Source organism: Rhinoderma darwinii, chromosome 4, assembly GCF_050947455.1.
Source record: "Rhinoderma darwinii isolate aRhiDar2 chromosome 4, aRhiDar2.hap1, whole genome shotgun sequence".
Taxonomy (NCBI): domain Eukaryota; kingdom Metazoa; phylum Chordata; class Amphibia; order Anura; family Rhinodermatidae; genus Rhinoderma; species Rhinoderma darwinii.
Window position 1 is genome coordinate 335,623,358 of NC_134690.1, and position 23,233 is coordinate 335,646,590.

The 23,233-nt window shown below is 40.3% G+C and overlaps 1 protein-coding gene across 1 annotated transcript in view; it reads right to left on the reverse strand.

Annotated features, from left to right (window-relative positions):
- The window catches only part of AKAP12 (A-kinase anchoring protein 12), a 127,576-nt gene extending 124,848 nt beyond the window's left edge, over positions 1-2,728 (reverse strand). Inside the window, exon 1 of the mRNA XM_075862843.1 lies at positions 2,267-2,728. Within this exon, the coding sequence (XP_075718958.1) occupies positions 2,267-2,398 (132 nt within the window). The 5' untranslated portion in view covers positions 2,399-2,728. The remainder of the gene's footprint in view (positions 1-2,266) is intronic.
- Between the last annotated feature and the right edge of the window lie 20,505 nt (positions 2,729-23,233).

The following is a 23,233-nucleotide window of genomic DNA, read 5'->3' on the forward strand; positions in this document are numbered from 1 at the left end:
ACACCACCTTGTCTTGCAAGACGTAAAAAGTGTCTAAAACCGTTAATAAATGTTGTGCACAGCATGTATGCCAGAATATGTTTTTGTTAAAAAGGGTCCTCTGATGATAATCTGTTCACAGAGTGTCCCACTGCAATCATCTGTAATCTGTGAGGGAACCTTTCATCAAGTGTTCAATTCCCCTATAGCGCCACTGCAGGGGAAGGCTATGTTTGCATCTACAATATTAGTCCACACCTCGAACTCAAAATAAAGAAGAAATAACAACTTGCAATTGTGTATTCCAGACTATCCAATTTGCTTTTGTAAGTTCTGTTGGTGAATATTCTGGGTGGACATATGGAAATAACTAACGTCATGCATTGCAAGGTGTGTATAGAGATGCTGGCGCTATAGCCGTAAGGCGAAATAAGTAAGTAAGAAGCATAGTGGTGAATAAATGGCATGGTTCAGGAATATATTCTGTTGGGTTTCTACTGTGCACTTTAAATGGTCATTGCGTAGAAGATTAATGGATTGTGATCAATACTGTTATGGAAATAATGTTAAAGCCACACCGAGTCTCCTCCATCCCTTTATTATCCATTATCCTTCGCTCACAGGCGCATATTAATATGCGGGCAGCTTCAGAATGCTAACTCAGCATCCATCAGTTACTTCACAGATTTCCTACTCATTTTACAAGCAATTCCTTCAGGAGCAGAAGAAGCAACTTTGTAAAATTCCCCTCTGCATCTCAATTAGACTCAATCCCTATAATGGGAAATAGGAAAATCACTTTCAATCCACTCTAATATGTACACAGAAGGGCCAGCTATGAGAAGGGTGTGGGAAAAGGAGGAGGCGATGATAACGTGACCCAGAAATAGACGAAAGCGAAGCATCACTGCAGTGTAGAGGAGAGCACAACATGATGGAGCACTTTTCTATCCTTTGCATGAGTTTGCTCTGTGTGCACACTGCAGTAGAAGAATCTATTGGGTACCAGTTCCCTCGCAGAATGGTAAAAGCAGGCAGCATTGGGAAGTTACTCGCTGCTTTAACTGTTTCACAGTCAGCAGGATTGGAAAGCACAGACTGCAGTAATGTATAAATAGAGATTGTACAATAGATCTACCAGATTTCAGATCTGCAGCAAATTGGACGGATTCCCTTTTATGTGCTCATCTTTATATAGAATGTTATAGAATAATTGACTCCTATCATTTAAGTAAATATTTTCTTGACAGACCAATTGATATCCTATGAATAAACTAAGTTTACAATATTTATCATATTAGATAGATAGATAGATAGATAGATAGATAGATAGATAGATAGATAGATAGATAGATAGATAGATAGATAGATAGATAGATAGATAGATAGATAGATAGATGCACAAAATCAACCATTAAAGTGATAGTGTGTAACCAGAATGAGATGGTCAGACATCCACGTGCTTTAACCTTGAGGGTGTGGATAGATATCCAGGAGTGGCTGGGTGATGGTAGACAATGACTAGTCAATGCTGCATGCAGGATAAGCTGGACATAGACCCTGCAGTGAAATAGTGTGGGCTTTCTCAGGAACTCATCTCTATAATAGATGCCAATGTCCGGATCGCACATGGCTGTGGATTAGGTTAATGAGATTATCAATTTTATGACTGCAGATCTTATCATTGCGCAGTTGGCACAGCAAGATCCCATGCACAGGCGAGCCATGCTGTACAACACACCACCCCTAGTAACTGTACAGTGTTTTGCCTTCACACAATTTCAGGAATGTACACAATGTAAATATCCCTGATTTCAAGTGATTTTGTTTTGTTTATAGGATAGTTGACGGCTTCATGCCCCCACATCCCTCTCTGTATTCAATGAGGGACTTTTTGTGGGTGCACAGTAAAGCAAAATGAAAATCACTGCCAACAAATACCATCCATCTATCTGATAAGGAAACTATGCGTGCTGTGTCCCGTGTGACTCTCTAAGAGCATTCCTATTCTTAGCCTCCCATCGAAATGAAATATTTGGATGTATTTGGTAAAATGCAATAATATAACTTAGATGTATTAATGCCTTAACTGGTGTTTTATGCATTTAATATGTGTATGGTAAGAAATCGTAGATAAATTGTCACAATGTAATTTACAGGTGTGGCAGATACTTGGATGCCCACTATGTGAACTCCTATTGCTTTGTGTTAGTTCACTGCAGTGGGCATGATACAATAGACCATTCCTTATAGTACTTTATGAAAGAGGATGAATCTTGTGTCTTACCTTGGCATCATCTGCTGCATGGACCTCCACTTCTTGACCATCTTGCTCCTGTTGCCCCAGGTCAACGCATTCCTCAACTTGTTCTTCATTGGGTTTGTCTGCGACCTGTTCTGTAGAAGTCCCAGCTCCCATGCTGAGATCCTTTCTCTTTTTCCAAGCTCTGTGACCGGTGTTCTTCTTTAGGATAACAAAAAAACTCCTCTGAGAGCGAATCTACTTGACAGTATATAGAGGCTTTGAATTTCCAGTCTGCAGTGTCCAGCTATAGAAGAGGTTTGTGTCAGCTTTCACTGACCCCTATGGATCTGTCCGCAGGCTGCTATTGTTAAGTATCTTATTCTCTACCAGATCCAGGAAAGCTTCCTCTCAAGTTGTAAAATGCAAGTGATTTCTAACCAGAGCAGCCTCTAGCCAACTATCTTACACATGCTTCAGTGTGTGGGTTTTTTTCTTTTAGATGACAGCCTCTCCTTCTATTCCTCTCTTAAGTCTTCCCCTCCCTCTCTTTTTCTCCATCACATGAGTCTGGGATCAGGCACGCCTTGCAGTATCAAAACAGTCACATTAAAAGCAATGGGGACAGGGGCAGAGGGAGGAATACTGGCAATGTCCCAGACAGAATGTCTTCATATACAGGAGCAGGACTACAGAAGAAGCATAATGGAGAGAGATGCATTCTACATTTCTATGTGATTCCTATAAAAACGCCAATGATGATCATTGAATAATGTGTTAATGTATCATCAGTTCATTATGTCATCAAAGTGATCTATTAACCCTTTTATTTCTTGAATAAAAAAATGCCCAATCCATTGGAGCAGATGTACTAATGCAGTCTAAGACAAAGTAAACTTAGACAAGGCAGCCAGAAGATTCACCAAATTCATCACAGTGGTGAAAGCTGTTGATAAATTTGGCGCATCTTACTTGACTTTTACCACCTTGGATTTGGCTTAGTTTGCGATAGAATGTTGTTCCAGTTTTCGAGGCACGATGGTACATATTAAGCCACGCCTCATTTCTGTTAAGCCACGCCTCTTTTTCAGAACACTTTAAAAAAAGTGTCTAGTGAGGCGCAAACATCTAGTTTAACAAGAAATTAGCTCATTTGCGCTATATTTTGACGCAATTTACGTCCCATTTGAGGTGCAGGCACATTAACATTTTATTGGTTTGTTCAATAGTGTTCAAAGAGTAACTAACATTAACAGAGCTGTACCCCACTTGGCCTCTGTAGATAAGGATAAAGTTAGTGATATCCACTATCAAATTTACTTTTATTCTGTCATCTTCACATGACCTTGACCACCAGGCATATGTTCATTAATCTCTAAAGTACTGTAGACATCCAGTGATATTAACCCTGAAAACATCCTAGACATCCAATCATATGCTCAGTAACCCCTAAGGCTATGTTCACACAGTGTTTTAGCCCTTCGTTTGGCAAAAACGCCGGGAAAAGCTCCCAGTGTAGTGTTTCACTAGGACACTACTAAATGTGAAATGTGGATTGTTTTGCATTGCAGGAGCGTGTTCCATTCTGTTCCAATCAGAGACCTAATTTGAGTTTAATGTATTTGGTGTTAAATGTAATTGTGTCTTTGAATACCTGGGCTAAACCTTCTGAGGCTAGATCGGGAGTGAAGGCTCTCCCCCAATTCTTTGATAGTATGCTCTGTAGATTGTTTTGGAAGGAGGTCGGAGCTAAATTCATATAGGCTTGCCCCCTCGCCGTGTCAGTTGAAGGTTGTAGGCGTTCAACAGAGAGTGGGTTGGACATTTGCTGTTCTCTGACAAGAACAGAAGAGAAGTCTGTGAGGAGAGATGGTCTTTGGGCCTCACAGTCACGACTAAGTCAAAAGCTTAAAGCCTGATTTAGCAATTTTTGGCAACTTTTAAGTTACTTTTATGTAGGACTAGGCCTTCGGCTCACGGCCTGGCCAAGCAGTTTTCAGCAGCTTTCACTATGTGCCTCCATATTGGAAGTGTTCTACAACTTACGAAACTGTGAGTTTATTTGTTCAACTTTACTAAGGTCTCCTGCCTATTATTCTCCACTCTAACACCAAGGGCACCTCACTTACCACTAGCCAGGAGACATTCACACAGAGCATGCCCCGGGGGGAACAACCCCTACCATCATCTAAGTGCAAGCCCCCTCATCACTGTACCAGCCCTAGGAGTATGGGAAATATAGTAGAGGCAGGCCCTGCACCCGTTATAGAGGACTACTACTCCAAAAGTCCTTCCTGCCAGTTGTCTCACTAGGTCACACCGCACTTCCCCTGGGTTGCTGCACCAGTGTATAAACCAAATTCATTCATAGGGCTCCATTCACCCGACAGAGGCCAAAAGAGTGTCATTTTGGCCTCTGTCGGGTTGGTATACATCAGTACACCTTTTCTTTTGCTGTATAGAAAAGTGTAGTCGACACTTTTCTCTGCAGAGATATCCCGCAAAAAATGTATACTGCGCAGTATACATATTTTTAACATGAGATTCTATGGGTGACATATGCGACTTAACGCACAGAACACTACCAGGGATATGTTATTCACTTCACCACAAAAGACCTACAAGGAAATGTTCATTAACCTCTCACCCTAGATTACCAGGGATATTTAGTAAATTTCCCCCAGACAGCTAAGTACAGAAGTAAAAACTCATGTGTCTAGATAGGAGTGAAAAATGTGCATTTATTTTATACCAGTTATTTATACAGCACCAACTTATTCAGCATCTCCATAGAGGTACTATGTTATCTACGTAATTTACTGGTGATACATAGACCCTGTATAGTAGTATTTTCAGACACGCCGCTCCTTATTATACTTTTTAATTACATTAAGCCACAGCCTCTTTTCCGTGCAGTTCACCCTATAAATGATTTGCTCTGGTTGACACCCATGTTATAGTACTGTAGTAAAATACTCTTCACATACAAGGTAAACAAAGTGTACAGCTAAGGCTTCATTCACATCTGTGTCAGGGTCCTGTTCTGATGTTCCGTCGGAGCTATTGAGTCCGTCCTATCCGTAACGGATTCGATAGCGTAGTCGACTGCGCTATTCATTCCATCAAAACGACGGAACCCTTGCACAACTGAGACAAACGGAAACCATTCGCACCAGATCCGTCACCATTGAAATCAATGGTGATGGAAACGGAAACCTAAGGTTTTCGTTTGTGTCAGTCAGGGCTCTATTCTGATGGAAAGCTCAGACGAAACGTCGGAATAGAGCCCTGACCCAGAAGTGAACGAAGCCTTAATACTAAGATCCATTTTCAGATGCAGGTGTCTCAGGCAAAAAAAATGGGTGAGGTAAGATACAGTAATCCGTGTTAATTTACAAAATACCAGTTTTTTCCAAAAGGTTATTAGACCTAACGATGACACATTAAAATGACAGTATAGGTTTTGCAAACCATACTATACATGTTCTATTACATTTGCATAAGAGGTGCTAGGTATGCCATTTCAGTTTTTTGCCTTGGGCAATAAAGAATGTTGGCACACCCAATCTATACAAACATTGTAAATGCAGGCAAATAAGCTGCTTTTCATTAGTTTCCATTTGGCTGAATGTGCTCAAGGCAGAGGCAGACATATACAGAATATGGCCTCTGTGCTAGAATAGTACGTGGGACCTTTGCTGTTCAGAGAAAACATTTGTCAATAACAAGGTGGTCACCATAGAGCATAACTCTTTAGTAAAGAGTGCCGATTTCTCTGGTGGGTTACAATCCTCCAGTAACTGCGAGCCAAGGGTATCCTTAACACAATCCCTTACATACAATCTAGTAGACAGTGGTGGCGGCCACGGGAGGTCTATAGGGCCCCTGTGCAATTGTTCAGGGTGCACATATCTTATGTCTGTCCCTGGCTATTCTTTTAGTCGATCATGTGTTTATTACATACAGGCTTGTGGTGTAAGTTGTTAAAATTGCTGAATATGTATAAATAGTGTTTACTTACAAATGTGTTATATAGAGTTGGAGAATGATTTACGAACGGTTAAAAACATTATCTTAAAGTATATGGTGGCTTCTAAATGCTAGCACTGTCTGAAAACTCATTAATAACTCATAATCTCATAATAAAGTTCTATAGCCACATTCTAGCCAGGAAAGGCACCTGAAAATGCAACCTGTTTTTGTTCTTAAAATGTCCTGTTTATATAATGACATGAACTGATTGAAAAAAATGTCTTATTTTTGGATGAATGTCCAAATCAAGTTATGACCTTCTTGCAAACGTTTGGAGCATCCTAAAGCTGGCCATACATGCTTCAATAAGTTTGCCCCAAACTTACATCAATGTGGTAATCAGGACCATTGCAGCTTTGGCTATCCATACTGATGTAGTAGGAATTTCCGCTGCAGAAAGCAGCACTAGCAAAAAAAAACGAACGTTCATACTTACCCCGGCCGTAGTCATGGCCTCCGGGCTCCCGGGATGATGCTGCAGTCCATGTGACCGCTGCAGCCTGTGATTGCTGCAGCAGTCACATGGGATGAAACGTCATCCCAGGAGGCTGGCCTGGAAGAAGAACAGAAGAAATGTCGCTATGACAACGCCCGTGTGGTAAGTATAAGGTTTTTGTTTTTTTTGCTGAGATGTGATTTTTGCAGCGGAATCACTGAAGTCGCAAAAGTCGCAACACTTGGCTACTTGTTACAGGTTTTAAATTCCCATTGAATACAATGGGTAAAACCTGCAACAGAAAAGGAACAAAAACGCAGCATAAATTGACATGCTGCGGGTTTAAAATTCATACCGCAGGTCAATTTATGAACGTTTTCCATGGGCATGAGATTTTCTAAATCTCATACACTTTGCTGTAAATGCTGCGGAATGTCCGCACAAAATTCCGTTCCAGAAATTCCGCAGCGTTTACGCTACGTTGGAACCCGGGTTAATTGGTATGAAAGTCAACAGCTGCCCGTACTGCCTACACCATCTAGGCAATGATACAAAAGTAGTTTTCGGGGATAAGTTACAAACGCCAAACAGATGACTTTTATATTTGTTTCCTACTGGAACAATACCCAAGTGGACAAATTTTACCTGCAGAAAAAAATAGTAATTAATCTGAAAATGAGACTACCCTTTAAAGGGTAAATAAACGTTTGACAAACTTCTGACATGTCATAGTGACATGTCAGAAGTTTTGATTGGTGGGGGTCCGAGCACTGAGACCCCCACCAATCGCTAAAACGAAGTGGCAGAGTGCTCAACCGTTTCGTTTCTATTCGGCTTTTTCCAGAAAGCTGATGTATCGGAGTACGGGCTCATAGACTTTCTATTGAGCGCATACTCCGATACATTGATTTCCGCAATAAAGGCCGAACAGAAACGAAGCGTCTGACCGCACACACATCGCTTCTTAGCGTGTCTCAGTGCTCGGACCCCCCTCCCAATCAAAACTTCTGAAATGTCACTATGACATGTCAGCAGTTTGTCGAATGTTTAATTACACTTTAATTTATAGCAACGTGTGTAGGAATTATTACGCAAAAATACTAGGGAGCAGCATCATCACTTCTATTTGTGCAACTGCACAGAAAAATCTATCACTGTATCTATCACTGTATCTGTTCGCTTTAGAAATGTTCTATTTTTTTTAGTCCATTTTGTTCTCTGTCAAAACAACTGCTTTGAAATTATAATTTGGAGGCTTATAGCAACTGAATTAAATTTATTAAATAAGTGAACTTGATTTGCTACAAAATATCTTAACAGTATCACTCACATGAAAGTTAAATGTGGTTTTGTGATCAAACATCAGAACTTTGCTATTCTTGTTTATGATGTTTTTCTGAATTCCATTAGTAAAAATTTAATATATGTAATAACATTACAAAATTACCCATAATAACAAAGGTTTGTTGTGTTTTGTTTCAGTTTGGAGATCATATACAGTTTGCTTAGTAACACAACATCTCCTCTTAGGTATTCCTATTGCTTAAGGTTTTTCCAGCACTTCATACAGTCCAAAACCCTCAAAAATATGCCCTAAAATGAAAAATTGTCAATCTGTGGAAGAACAGTTCTTTTATGGTTACATTTATATGTCTTGATCTTATGTGTTTGTGTTGTAGGTTATGGCAGAATGAAAAGAAGGAGCAGATAGTAAATAGAAGGGTATAGAGCAGGGTTCTCAAACTCGACCGGGTAAATGGGCTGCGCATAGAAAAAATGTGAAGTTGACAGATCGCATTACTTTCAAATTTGATAAATTACAAAATTATTGTTAAACAATTATTTATTTGAACTACTATAATAATACTACATTACTATAGTAATACTACATTACTATAACAATACTACATTACTGTAACAATACCACATTACTATAACAATGCTACATGACTATAATACTACATTACTATAACATTACTACATGACTATAATAACACTATATTACTAAAATACTATATTACTATAACAATACTACATTACCATAATAAATAATAATACTACATTACTATAATAATACTACATTACTATAACAATACTACATGACTATAATACTACATTACTATAATAATACTACATTACTATAACAACACTACATTACTATAACACTACTATATTACTAACAATACTACATTACTATAACAACACTACATTACTATAACAATACTACATTACTATAACAATACTACATGACTATAATACTACATTACTATAATAATACTACATTACTATAACAACACTACATTAGTATAACAATACCACATTACTATAACACTACTATATTACTATAACAATACTACATTACTATAATACTACATTACTAAACAATACTACATTACTATAACAATACTACACTACTATAATAATACTACATGACTATAATAATACTACATTACTATAACAATACTACATTACTATAACATTACTACATGACTATAACACTATATTACTATAACACTACTATATTACTATAACAATACTACATTACTATAATAATACTACATTACTATAATACTACTATATTACTATAAAAATACTACATTACTATAATACTACATTACTAAACAATACTACATTACTATAACAATACTACACTACTATAATAATACTACATGACTATAATACTACATTACTATAACAATACTACATTACTATAACAATATTACATGACTATAATACTACATTACTAAAACATTACTACATGACTGTAATACTACATTACTATAACAACACTACATTACTATAATAATAATACTACATTACTACAATACTACTATATTACTAGAACAATACTACATTACTATAATACTACATTACTATAACAATACTACACTATTATAATAATACTACATGACTATAATACTTCATTGCTATATCAATACTACATTACTATAACAATACTACATGACTATAATACTACATTATTAAAACATTACTACATGACTGTAATTCTACATTACTATAACAATACTACATTACTATAATAATACTACATTACTATAATACTACTATATTACTATAACAATACTACATTACTATAATACTACATTACTAAACAATACTACATTACTATAATAATACTACACTACTATAATAATACTACATGACTATAATACTACATTACTATATCAATACTACATTACTATAACAATACTACATGACTATAATACATTACTATAACAATACTACATGACTATAATACTACATTACTAAAACATTACTACATGACTGTAATACTACATTACTATAACAATACTACATTACTATAATAATACTACATGACTATAATACTACGTTACTATAATAACAATACTACATTACTATAACAATACTACATTACTATAATAACAATACTACATTACTATAACAATACTACATGACTATAATACTACATGACTATAACAATATTACATTACTATAATAATAATAATAATACATGACTATAATAATACCGCTAGGTTTAAACTTACCAGAAATTTGCGAGTTTACTCCACGTGCTTATTTTAATAATCCATGTTTCCCAGTTTAAGTGTCGCTAAATGCAGTCTGGCTGCTCAGTTGGCGGCGTTTGGCAGACACAAGAATGTCAAGATTGGGCAGCCCCTTTTTTGGTGCCACAGTGCCCTCTGTAGATGCTGACACCCCCAAGTAGAGAATGCCACAGTGCCCTCTATAGATAAAGCCACAGCCCCCTAGATAATTCCCCAGTGCCCTCTGTAGATAATGCCACAGTGCCCTCTACAGATAATGCCATAGTGCCCTCTGTAGATAATGCCACACCCCCCCGTAGATAATGCCACAGTGCCCTCTGTAGAGAGTGCCACCCCCCTTGATAATGCCACAGTGCCCTGTGTAGATAATTCCCCAATGCCCTCTCTAGATAATTTCCCAGTGTCCTCTGTAGATTATGCCACAGTGCCCTTTGTAGATAATGCCACACACACTCCTTTGTATATAGTGCCGCACACCCATTTGTAGTGCCACACATCCCCCTATAGATATCTCCATTGGGGCTCCCTCTAGGAGTGAAATCCCCAGCCAGCGTTGCCGGCAGCTTGCCCGGGGATTCCTCTCCTGGAGGAGCACCTGACGTCACTGTCAATATATGGACAGTTACGTCAGAGGCCTCGTCTATAAGCAGAGTCCACGACCATGCGTCGGCAACGCGCTGGCCGGGCATTCCAGTCCAGGAGGAGCCACTGACGTTATTGGTCATATATGGGCAGTTACGCCAGAGGCCTCGTCTATCAGCGGAATCCCCGACCAGTGCGTTGGCAACGCACTGGCCGGGCATTCCGATCCAGGAGGAGCCATTGACATCATTGTCCATATATGGACAGTTACGTCAGAGGCCTCGTCTATCAGCGGAATCCCAGAACAGAGTGCTCTGGCTGTGGATTCCACTCCTAGGGGGAGCCCCAATGAACTATCTATAGAGATGGGGGTGTTGCGCTGTCCACAGGGTGGGGTGTGTGGTGTGGCACTATCTACAGGGGCAGGGCCGTAGCTAAAGGCTCATGGGCCCGGGTGCAAGAATTCAGCTTTGACCCCCCTACCCCTCCCCAACACCACCATCACCAGACCCCTGCGCGCACCTATGCCCAGCCGGCTTGCCCAACAGCCACCATAGTATAATGCCCCCACATAGTGTAATGCTCCCATAACTGCCCCCACACAGTATAATGCCCCCATAACTGCCCCATACAGTATAATACCCCCCACATAACTGCCCTATACCATATAATGCTCCCCATATCGGCCCCCACAGTATAATGCCCCACATAGCTGCCCCATACAGTATAGTGCCCCACATAGCTGCCCCATACAGTATAGTGCCCCCATATCAGCCCCCATACAGTATAATGCCCCCCATTTCAGCTCCCCATACAGTACAATGCCCCCCCATATCAGCCCCCCATACTGTATAATGCCCCCATATCAGCTGCCCTAACAGTATAATGCCTCCCATATCAGCCCCCATACAGTATAATACCTCAATATCATATCCCCATACAGTATAATGCCCCCCATACAGTATAATTCCCCCATATAGGCCCCCATACAGTATAGTGCCCCACATATGAGCTCCCCATACAGTATAATGCCCCCAATATCAGTTCCCCACAGTATAATACCCTCATATCAGCCCCATATAGTAGAATTTCCCCATATCAGCCCCCATGCAGTATAATGCCCCCCACCTTATCAGCCCCATGCCATATCAGCCCCCCATACAGTATAATGCCCCCCACCATATCAGCCCCCCATTCAATATAATGCCCCCATATCAGTATAATGCCCCCCACCATATCAGCCCCCATGCAGTATAATGCCCCCCACCATATCAGCCCCCCATACAGTATAATGCCCCCCTCCATATCAGCCCCCCATTCAGTATAATGCCCCCCTGCCATATCAGCACCCTATACAGTATAATGCCCCCCACCATATTAGCCCCCCATACAGTGTAATGGCCCTGCCATATCAGTCCCCCATACAGTTTAATGCCCCAACTGCCATATCAGCCCCCCTTTCAGTATAATGCCCCCCCCCACCATATCAGCCCCCATACAGTATAATGCCCCCATATGTGCATAATAGAAAAATAACATAATTACTTACCTATCCCCGTTCCCACGCCGGGTGGAGGATCCTTCGCCTCCTCCGGTGTGTGCTATGAGTGACTCGGCGCAGACAGGCGTGATGATGTTGCTACATCCCGCCTGCCTGCGTCGAGCCGCTCAGGGCACAGTGAATGCTGGAGCAAGGAGCCATCATCTCCTTGCTCCAGCAATGAATAGAACCGGGACCTCGGTGAGTGACTCGCGACCCCCCGGGGGTCTTCAGACAACCCCCCAGGGGGACGCGACCCACAGTTTGTAATGCATGGCGTTGTATTGTGCAGTTTGCGGTGGATAGAGGAGGGGGGACTGTAATTTAACGGCAAACACAGACAGCACAATACAACACAATACATTATAAAACAAAACAATACAATACAACACAACACAATACGTTACAACAACACAATACATTACAATACAGACTCTGAAGCTCACCTGGAGTCCTCCGCACCGGCTCTTCCAGGCTGGCTGGAATGCCCCTCACGTGAGATCACAGTCACATGGTACACTAAGTACCATGTGACCATAACCAGGAAGTGCCGGCTTCACGGCACAGAAAATTTATTTAATCAGCATGCTGTATGGCAACGGGGGCCCCGTGGCCCCCCAGGCTTTGGGGCCCAGTCGCAACTGTGACCGATACGACCCCTATAGCTACGTCACTGTACAGGGGGGGTGTATGTGGTGCTCCTCCTTTGGCCTGCTCTCCCACTGTCAGCAGGCCGCAGATGACAGCTTCAGGGGCCGCGAGTTTGAGACCTCTCGTATAAAGCAAGAGCCCAAAAAGTAGCAAAATGTCAATCCATGCCTTGTGTTTGTTGACGCACAAAGAAACAAAAGTATAAATTCATATTACTACTTTCTAATCCAGTCAATGTTTGAGGAGCTCACTTAATCTGGCCAAAGACATTGTTTGTTTGGCCAACATCTATCTCTCCCGACACACATAAACATGCACTCTCGGATCAGCCAAGCAAGCAACAGGGAGTAGGGGATATACAACATGCCTGGTATTATTTCTGTTGCCAGGCGGCACCCATACACACCAAAATTGTTGGAATTGGCTAACATTGACCTAACGTATATAGTACGCTTTAGGATCAATTTAATCTATTATGAGCTATCAATGCTCTCCTGAAACCATACAGTTACATACCTTTTCTCTGTGATAAGGGCATACCTGGAAATACTGTAGCTATTCTGGTGCTGTCATAATCAAAATCTATGTCATAAAAGAGATGAGTTTGCCATTTTTAGATTAACTATGAGGATGAGAAGGAAGATGTCACTGTCATAGGAGTCCATGTACTGGACATTCTTGTGTTTCAAGAATTCTAGTTGTCTACTGGGAATTCATATAGTAAGGAATTCAACCCATGTAGTACATTCCTAGTCAGTAAACCTTAAAAAAAAAAAATTAGGTTGGACTTTTGAAAAATAATTGTCCCTGGTGTTCTGCCTGACATGAAATAAAACTTCAAAAAGGAGAATTCACACCTTTATCCCCTTATATCAGTTCTCTTAGTCTTTTGCTACAAACAGTTGGAGAGAAATTTTCATCTAAACAGATCTGGTTACTTTCTATGGGAACTGCTTGGAATTAAAATAAGCAAAAACACCCACTTATATGGCTTATACCTTTTTGCCTGCATGCAACATTTCTCTGGGGGTAGGGGGTTGTGGCCAATGATATAAGCAAAGGGCTGGATGGGAAATATCTGGGTCCATCACTCCCATCAGGCCAGACTTTTTAATTTTATTTTTTTATAGCCGAGGGAACTGATCCCGTGCCTGAAAAGTGTAGATGTGGCCACAAAGGTTCTATTTTTTTTAGATAACACATATAGATCTTCCTTCCAAAGTACTTTTTGACTTATTATTTTTATGGTTGTGGTTAGGAAACGTAAATCGTTGCTTGACTCTTGAGTTTTCTTTGATGCTTATATGTAGATTCCTCAGACAGTTGCCCTACATCAGATTATAAAAAATATGATGGTGGTATATACAATAATCCCATTTACTGTATACAGGCATATCTTTTTAATTATGAAGTCACAACAAAAGTGTTTAGTCTATAATTTGGAGGAATGTTCTGTACCTGAGGTATCAACTAAGGAATCATGTTGTACATTCCAAGATGAAGTTTGTATAATTATATTTTTTACATTTGTTGGCATCATTTTATTATTAACCCCTTAGTGACCAGCCTATTTTAGGCCCTAATAACCAAGCTATCACATTCAAAGAGCTATAACTTTTTTATTTTTCAGTCGACATGTGAGGACTTGTTTTTTGCGGGATTAGTTTTACTTTTTAATGGCACCATTTTGGGGTACATATAATTTTTTTATTAACTTTTATTAACTTTTTTTGAGTGGGAATAGAAAAAAAAACCTGAAATTCCGCCATTGTTCTATGCGTTTTAAATTAACGCTGTTCACTGTACGGCGTAAATAACACATTAACTTTATTCTATGGGTCGGTACGATGACGCCGATACCACATATGTATAGGTTTGTAATGTTTTACGACTTTTGCAAAATATAAACACTTTTGAACTAAAATTATTGTTTTTTGCATCGTTGCTTTCCAAGAGCCGTAATTTTTTTATCTTTCCATCAATGTAGTGATTTTGTGGCTTGTTTTTTTGCTGGATGAGACGTAGTTTTGATTGGTACTGTTTTGGGGTACATTGGACTTATTGATCAACTTTTATTATGACTTTTTAGGGGGGAAATGGAAAAAAATAGCAATTTCGGCATTGTTTTTTGTGTTTTTTTTACGGTGTTCACCTTGCGGTTTAAATTACATATTAACTTTATTGTTTGAGTCATTATGGTCGCGGCGATACCATATATGTGTACTTTTATTTATTTTTTACACTTTTACTAAATAAAACCACTTTTTATTTATCTTTTTACTGTAATTTTTAGTAATAATTTTATTTCACATTACTTACTTATTTTTTTAGTCCCACTAGGGGACTTTACTATGCGATCTTTAGATTGCTGCTATAATGCTTTGGTATACTTAGTATACCCGAGCAGTATTTCCTGTCAGTGTAAATCGGACAGGCAATCTATTAGGATGCTTTTATCAGGCCCCCTGGAGGCTTTTATCAGGCCCCCGGCTGCCATGGCACCCCATCGGAGGCCCGCAATTGCATTTGCGGGCCGCCGATGGGTGACAGAGTGAGCTCCCTCCCTCTGTAAACAAGTTAAATGCTGCAGTCGCTATTGACCGCAGCATTTTATGCGTTAAACGGCCACGATCAAAGAAAACTTTGATCACGGTCGTTGGAGGAGGAGTCCGGCTGTCATCAGACAGCCGAGCCCCGGGTCCAGCCTGCATGGGACACCCGGGCAGGGCTTAGACTGGACCGCCGTGAAAATGCGACGGCCCAGCCTAAAGCCCCTTAGTGACCGCCGTGAAAAGGCATATTGAGGGTCACTAAGGGGTTAAACCTTTTACAAAGAATATCTCTATATTTAATGTTAGAAGTGCATTTACTAGACTGGTCATCGATATGCATTGGCAAGATAGATGGTCATTCTGTCAAAACTATATTCGATATTTACAGTGATAATTCCCTGATAATTAATGTCAATGTGCACAAATACAAACAACATGCGGTAATATATATTTAATATATATCCACCTGTATGTAATCAGAGCAATCAGCTACATTGGGGTCAAATCCTGGGGATTTCATTGGCAGGGGCTCCACAAATTTATCTATAAACTGATTATAAGGATAATAAGGATTTATTCTATGTGGTGACCCAGTGTTTAAAGGTGCCCATGCACATAAGACAAAGCTTGGCCTAAACCAACTGATTTCAACAGGATCGGCAGACAGTCTAATGTGTTTGGGGGCATCTGACTCTCTCTTGACAGCAGATGTCTTAGAAGGGAAGGATCAGGCATGTTAAATCCCTTGAACCTTTGTTCCAAAACGAGAAAAACTACTGCAAGAAGGGTCTGGCAGCGGCATATTCCCTGTTCCCCATTGAAAAAAAAACATGGCCGCTTGGCCAAGTGTGCATTTTTATGGTAGAGCAGGGAGAAATAACTATTGCCTCACAGTTATTTAATTTGTATGGCCACCTTTACTTTCTTTGTTTGATGTATCACAGTGGATAATATTTTTCATAAAATCTGCAATGAAACAGGAAATCTACCAGTTCAGAGATAATTTTACCTGTAAGTCAATAGTACTACAAATGTGCTTAAGGCCCTCTTTACATAACGTTCATATACTACTTTTATTATGTACATTGGGAAACGATAAACGCGTCCATAGGGCTCCATTAGCCCAACGGATGCCAAAAGTATCCTTACGGCCTCCGTTGGGCTGGTACACCTCGGTATACATTTTTATTAATGAATGGAATATCGCAAAAAAATACATATATGCCCCTCATAGGTATCCGTAAAATGTATACTTTAAACCTATATGTCGGGAAGCTCCAGTGATGTAACTGTTTATATATGGACAGTTATAGTATGTCACATGAGCACACTGCACAGCCGCCATCAGGGGTTCCTCAGGGACGGAGTCCATGGGCAGTGCATCATGAATCACTCTCCCTGGGGAATCCAGGCTGAGAAAGCTCCATATGGACAGTGACATCAGGAGCTCCCCCATATGGAAAAGTAATGTCGGGAGCTTCCCAAGGACCGAAGTCCCTGGGCAGAGTGGTTCTTGTGATTCTTGATGCTTTCTCTGCCTAGGGACACCGGCACTGGGAAAGCTCCTGAAGTTACTGTCTATATGGGGATAGAATCACTCTATCCATGGACTCCGGCCTGGGAAAGCTCCTGACGTCACTGTCCCCCATTTGTGATCACATACAGCTGATCATTGACGACCCAAGGATTGGAATACTCTGTGATCAGCTTATTGTCAGGAGACCCATCTAACAAAAGGGAATTGTTTACTCCTTTATAGACGGGTTTGAAAAACATTTTTCTAAATGATCTTGTGCTTATTTAATTTAATTTTCAATGTAAGCAAACAAAAACCCATCAGATAAATCATCAGTCCTAATCTATTTATTCACTTTCTGTAGGATTTAATGGAATTATATTATTGAATATTTAATTTAACTCCTAAAATCTAAGACCATGTTAAATTTTCCCATGTTCTCCTAGGTCTTTTCAATGAAAAACAAAATCAGGTCTTCTTCTGTGCATAATAAACATTTATCGCAAACAAATTCTTAATTAAATGGGTAAGGAGCCAAATCTGAAATGTAACAAATATCATGATATTGCTCTAAACACAAATACATTATGTAATGACATCTGATAGGTGATGGTAAATAGAATAATAAAATACAATTGGAAACTTTTAAACCCATTCTTCTGCCTCCACAGCTTGAGCTCTTGACCATGTTAAATCATTTTCCGCTTACCTAGTGACTATTGTTTTTCCATATGGAATCAAGTTCGTCTACACTGAAAAACATATTGAAGCCATAATTTCAATAAATATTACTTGGCAATCAACAATGAAACATGTACTAATGTCAGAATTGTCATGGTTAAGCCTCCTACGTAGTAAAGAGATTACTTGGTAACCGAAGGTGGCAGACATTTTGGATACGCTGTCGTATTTTGTTCCAGAAGAGTTGTAGTACTGCAGGGGTCTCAAGCTCGGCCAGGTAAGTTGGCCACATATAGAAAAATGGGAAGTTGACGGGCCGCATTACTTTCAAATTTGATACAATACAAAATTATTGTTAATCAATTAGTTGTTTGATCTACTATAACAACACTATATTACTATAATAATACCGCTGGGTTTAAAATTTGAGAGATTTCTCCACGTGCTTATTTCAACAATCCAGTTTTCCAGTTTAAGTGTCACTAAATGCAGTCTGGCGGTTCAGTTAGCCGTGTTTGGCAGACACACATGTCAAGATTGGGCAGCCCCTTTTTAGATAGTGCCACAGTGGCCTCTGTGGATGCTGCCACAGTGTCCTCTGTGGATGCTGCCACAGTGTCCTCTGTGGATGCTGCCACAGTGCCCTCTGTAGATGCTGCCACAGAGTCCTCTGTAGATGCTGCCACAGTGTCCTCTGCAGATAATGCCACAGTGCCTTCTGCAGAAAATGCCACAGTGCCCTTTGTAGATAATGCCACAGTGCTCTCTGTAGATAATGCAACACACCCCTAGATAATGCCACAGTGTACTCTGTACATACTGCCACAGTGACCTCTGTAGATGCTGCCACAGTGCCCTCTATAGATACTAACACAGTGCCCTCTGCAGATAATGCCACACACACCCCAAGTAGATGGTGATGTCAGGGGCTTGCTCAGAGCAGGAGTCAGGAGCAGGGCCGCTTCTAGCACTCTGCCTGGGATTCCAGCTCTGCTACTGACATCACTGTTCATATATGGAAATGGATGTCAGGGGCAACCCCAGAGCTGGAGTCCCGGGCATAGTGCTAGTGTGCTCCTGACATCACTGGGACTCCTGCTCTGGGGAAGCCCCTCACACCACTGTTGATGTATGGACAGCGATGTCAGGGAGTTCCAAAGTGTCCCGGAGCAGAGCTGATACTAGCGCTCTGCCCGGGACTCCGCTCCGGGGAAGACGCTGACACACTGTCCATATATGGACAGCGATTTCAGGGAATTCCACAGAGTCCCGGAGCACAGCCGATACTAGCCCTCTGCCTGGGATTCCGCTCTGGGGAAGACCCTGACACACTGTCCATATATGGACAGCGATGTTAGGGAATTCCACAGAGTCCCGGAGCAGAGCCGATACTAGCGCTCTGCCCGGGACTCCACTATGAGGAAGATCCTGACACACTGTCCATATATGGACAGCGATGTCAGGGAATTCCACAGAGTCCCGAAGCAGAGCCGATACTAGCGCTCTGCACGGGACTCCGGCTCTGGGAAAGCCCCAGACATCGCTGTCCATATGTGGACAGCGATGTCAGGGAATTCCAGAGTCTCAGAGCAGAGTCTGTACTAGCGGCTCTGTGTCCCGCGGGCCGCAGATGACAGTCCCAGGGGCCGCATGCGGCCCGCGGGCCACGTGCTTGAGACCCCTGTAGTAGTGGATAGTAGAGATGAGTAAATTAATTCTACACAAATCAAATTAGTTACGAATTTCCCAAAAGTTTTGGAGTTTTGCAAATGCATACGTTTGGGATTGGTCCCACATGAATTATTTAAAATGGTAGCTACCATTTTACAGATCAGAATTAAACGAGAAGGCAGAGAAGTATCACATGACCTCAAGTGGCCCAGCGTGCTTCCCGATTATGCCTTACAGGCACCCCTCCCTTTGGCCCAGCCAATCATTAGGTGTATAGGTGTGTTTCACGGATGACTCAGTAGATGACAGTTATATGAATCATAGCCACTTTAAACAGCCCAACCAAGCAATGCTGCTGCAAATTGATAGTAGATTAGTATCATTGAGTGTGTTTCAGAGTAAGGAGAAGAGGATAAATAGTTGGATTTAAAATAATTTGATAGAGATACAGATTTTAGAGAGAGATAGGAGTGAGTCAGTGTCAGTGTGTTAGTTAGGCAGGTACATGCAGCCATTGCTGTGAGTGAATGCTGCTGCAGCTATACAATGTTTACATTTTCACATTAATTTATGAATCACCAATTATTATGAACTTAGATGTGATCGATATTGAGTTCACGTGGTGCAGTTTTTCGCCCGGAATGTCCGCTGCAGAAAAACTGCAAAACACTTAGCTGGCCTGCCTCCTGGGATGAAACATCATCCTGTGATTGGCTGCAGCAGCGGTCACATGGGATAAAGCTTCATCCCAGGAGGCCGGCCCTCACAGGTCATCCAGGCCAGCCTCCTGGGATGATGTTTCATCCCATGTGACCGCCACTACAGCCTGTGATTGGCTGCAGCGGTCACACGGGATGACACGTCATCCCAGGAGGCCACGCTGGAGGGAGGAACACAGACTTCTGGATAAGTATGAGTTTTTTCCTGAGTTACAGTATATGACATAAATATCTGATAAATGCATGTATCGAGAATGGGTATCCCATGACCCACATTTTGCCTTTTGAGGCGCCTGCTGGCTGCCGATTTGAGGAGGGGACTAAGTTGGAAGGGGGCTGTGCATGCGTGCAGCTCTCTTCATAGTGTTCTATGGGAGTTACAGAAACACCCAAGCAAGGGCTGCTCAGCTGTTTTTTGACCCCCGTAAAACATTATGGAGAGAGCTGCGTGCATGCACGGCCCCCTCTCTAAATAGGCTAGGAAGGGGAAATATCCATTGAGAAATACAATTTAGTTAGTAGAATTATGTCTTCTTGTCAATTAATAACTAACTTCCTGTGTTCTGTTAAAATTCCACCAAGATGACACTGAAGAGGTTAGAATATTTAAGCTTGAGTTGTACATTATGCAGTTTTACATACATATTTTTTGTGCTTTTCTTTTTAATTAAAGATATTTAAGTACTAAAAGTTGACAAAAAACGAAAGCGCAGAAATGCAATAGGCAAAAACAAACATGAAAGAATAAAAATAAAACATGTCCACTTACAGAAGGATTACCCTCCAGGGGAACAAAATATTTTTGGAAATACTGTAAACTACATGGGAAAAAGTCATAGTATTTAATAGAGATGCACAGAACTAGCCACTAAACAAAAACACATGGAAACATTCACAAATCAGTTGTTATTTATGTTCAGATCTGATTTTTTTTTACCTAATCTGGATTTAGATAAATTTAAATCATAAAGTCAAGCTGTTTATATCTGGATTAAATATTTTCACAGTAATAATCCAATAGTAAAAAAAAAAAATCACCCATTTAGTTGTGTCATGAAAAGCAAGAGGCGTTATCCTTGCTAGTAAGTGGCTCTAGACAGGAGCACATCTCATGAGGCGTTGGTATTTGGAAGCACAGCAGGAATATTCATCACAAAAAGAGGGCCCATTGAGCAGTGAGGAATGTCTAGTCCACCCTGTTAGAGCTTAACAACATTGACACCAACTTTTTAAAGCTTAACTATTACTCCCTGTTGTGTTTTGAACCAGAGTTATTCCATCAAAAGACGTGGTGGTAATGTAACAATTTTTCAGCCCAAACATCCAAGGGCTGATGTCAGATTCCCACGTTCGATTTAATGACCAAGCATAACTCATAGGACTCATTATATTGCGTGAAATAAATCGAGACATTAATAAAATCCTGGTTAACAACTTTATCATGTTTCAATTTTGAAAATATTTTCTCCAATTTTAAGAATTTATCTTATGGTAGTTCAGTGTATTTTTTCATTCCTCCTATAATTTATTATATTTAAGTATAGTCAACATAGAGGCATGGACATAATAAAAATTATATATTTACAGAAGAACTATACATTAAGAATTGGTGTCAAACTGTCTGTGAATGTATTTATTTATTTTTTAGTTACTGAAACTGTACAAAATTTAATTCAATCCAAATGTCACATACTGCTGCCTAGCATAGGAAGGCATCACACAGAAATCCCATAAACTGGAATCTCGGAAACTAGAAGGGAAAGACTTAACAAATGTATTCATGCTGGTTTTCTAGCGTTGGGGTTAAACGCCATATTTACAATGCCACTGTGGCACATACAACATGTGGGCGGGGGTTAAGAGTTACACCTGTTTTTGCTTTAATACTATGGCAGATTTATCAACTTGGCATGTGAATTTGATGCATTCTGCACTGGGGAGTAAGAAAAAGTTTTGTAAATGTGTATGGCAGAGGGAAACAAAAAATGTAGGGTAGAAGTTTAATCATTAAATTGGACCAAAAAATTAATTTCATGGGCATGATCTTGGAAGTCAGAAAAAGGTCAAATGGAGTTTATTCAATGGATTTACACACTCTAATTTTCCATGGGCTCCGCTTAGTCATACTGATGCTTCAATTACTGGATTTCTGACTAAAATTCTGGAATGTTAGGCCTATCAACATATACAGGATGCTTTGCACAAACTTGAAGGTTATATTAACCCTTCAAGTTGGATGTGCTGGGGAATTGTCTGCAGCATATCCAACCCAGAACCCGCAGGGAATTATGGTCGAAAGTCCGCACCAAATTTGGTGCAAATTTTAGACCAGATTTGCCATTGCAGAAAGCAGAAACGATAAAAAAAAACTCCATACTTACCTCCCTAGCATTGCCATAGTGAAGCGTCACTGCTCCACACATCGGGTCTCTGTGCAGCTGGCATCCAATGTGACTGCTGCAGCCGTCACGTGAGTTGAAACGTCATTCCATGAGGCCAGCAGTAAGGACAACAGTCAGAGAAAGGAGCCAAGGTTATGGCAATGCTAGGGTGATAAGAATGGCCGTTTTTTTTTTATTTGAAAGAGGATTTCTTTTTTTCACGGCTTCTGATTTTTGCTGAATGATTTGCAACTTTTTCACAGCAAAAATCGCAACATTTCCAATTTGTTGCAGATTTCCACTTCCCTATTGAACTCAATGGGGAAAATATGCAAAAAAAATTAAACGATTCTGCAGCATAAAATGACACTTCGCAGGTCAATTTATGCACATTTTCTCAGCTGATTTTCTCTGCAGCGTGTGGATGAGATATATTAAAATCTCATCTATTTAGCTGCTACTGTAATGCGCTGCAGATTTTCCATTCACAAATCTGAACAGAAAATCTGCAGCTAATCCACCCTGTGTGAATGTACTCTTAAAGCAAAAAAAATAAATAAATAATTTTTATTCAGAGCCGGAAACATATACATGAGTAGAAATTATACATCACATTTTGTATGTTACAAAAGAAAAATTTACAAATTATATAACATTGTATCCTGACTCCAAAGACATTTTTCTAATTTACTTGTAATCAGCA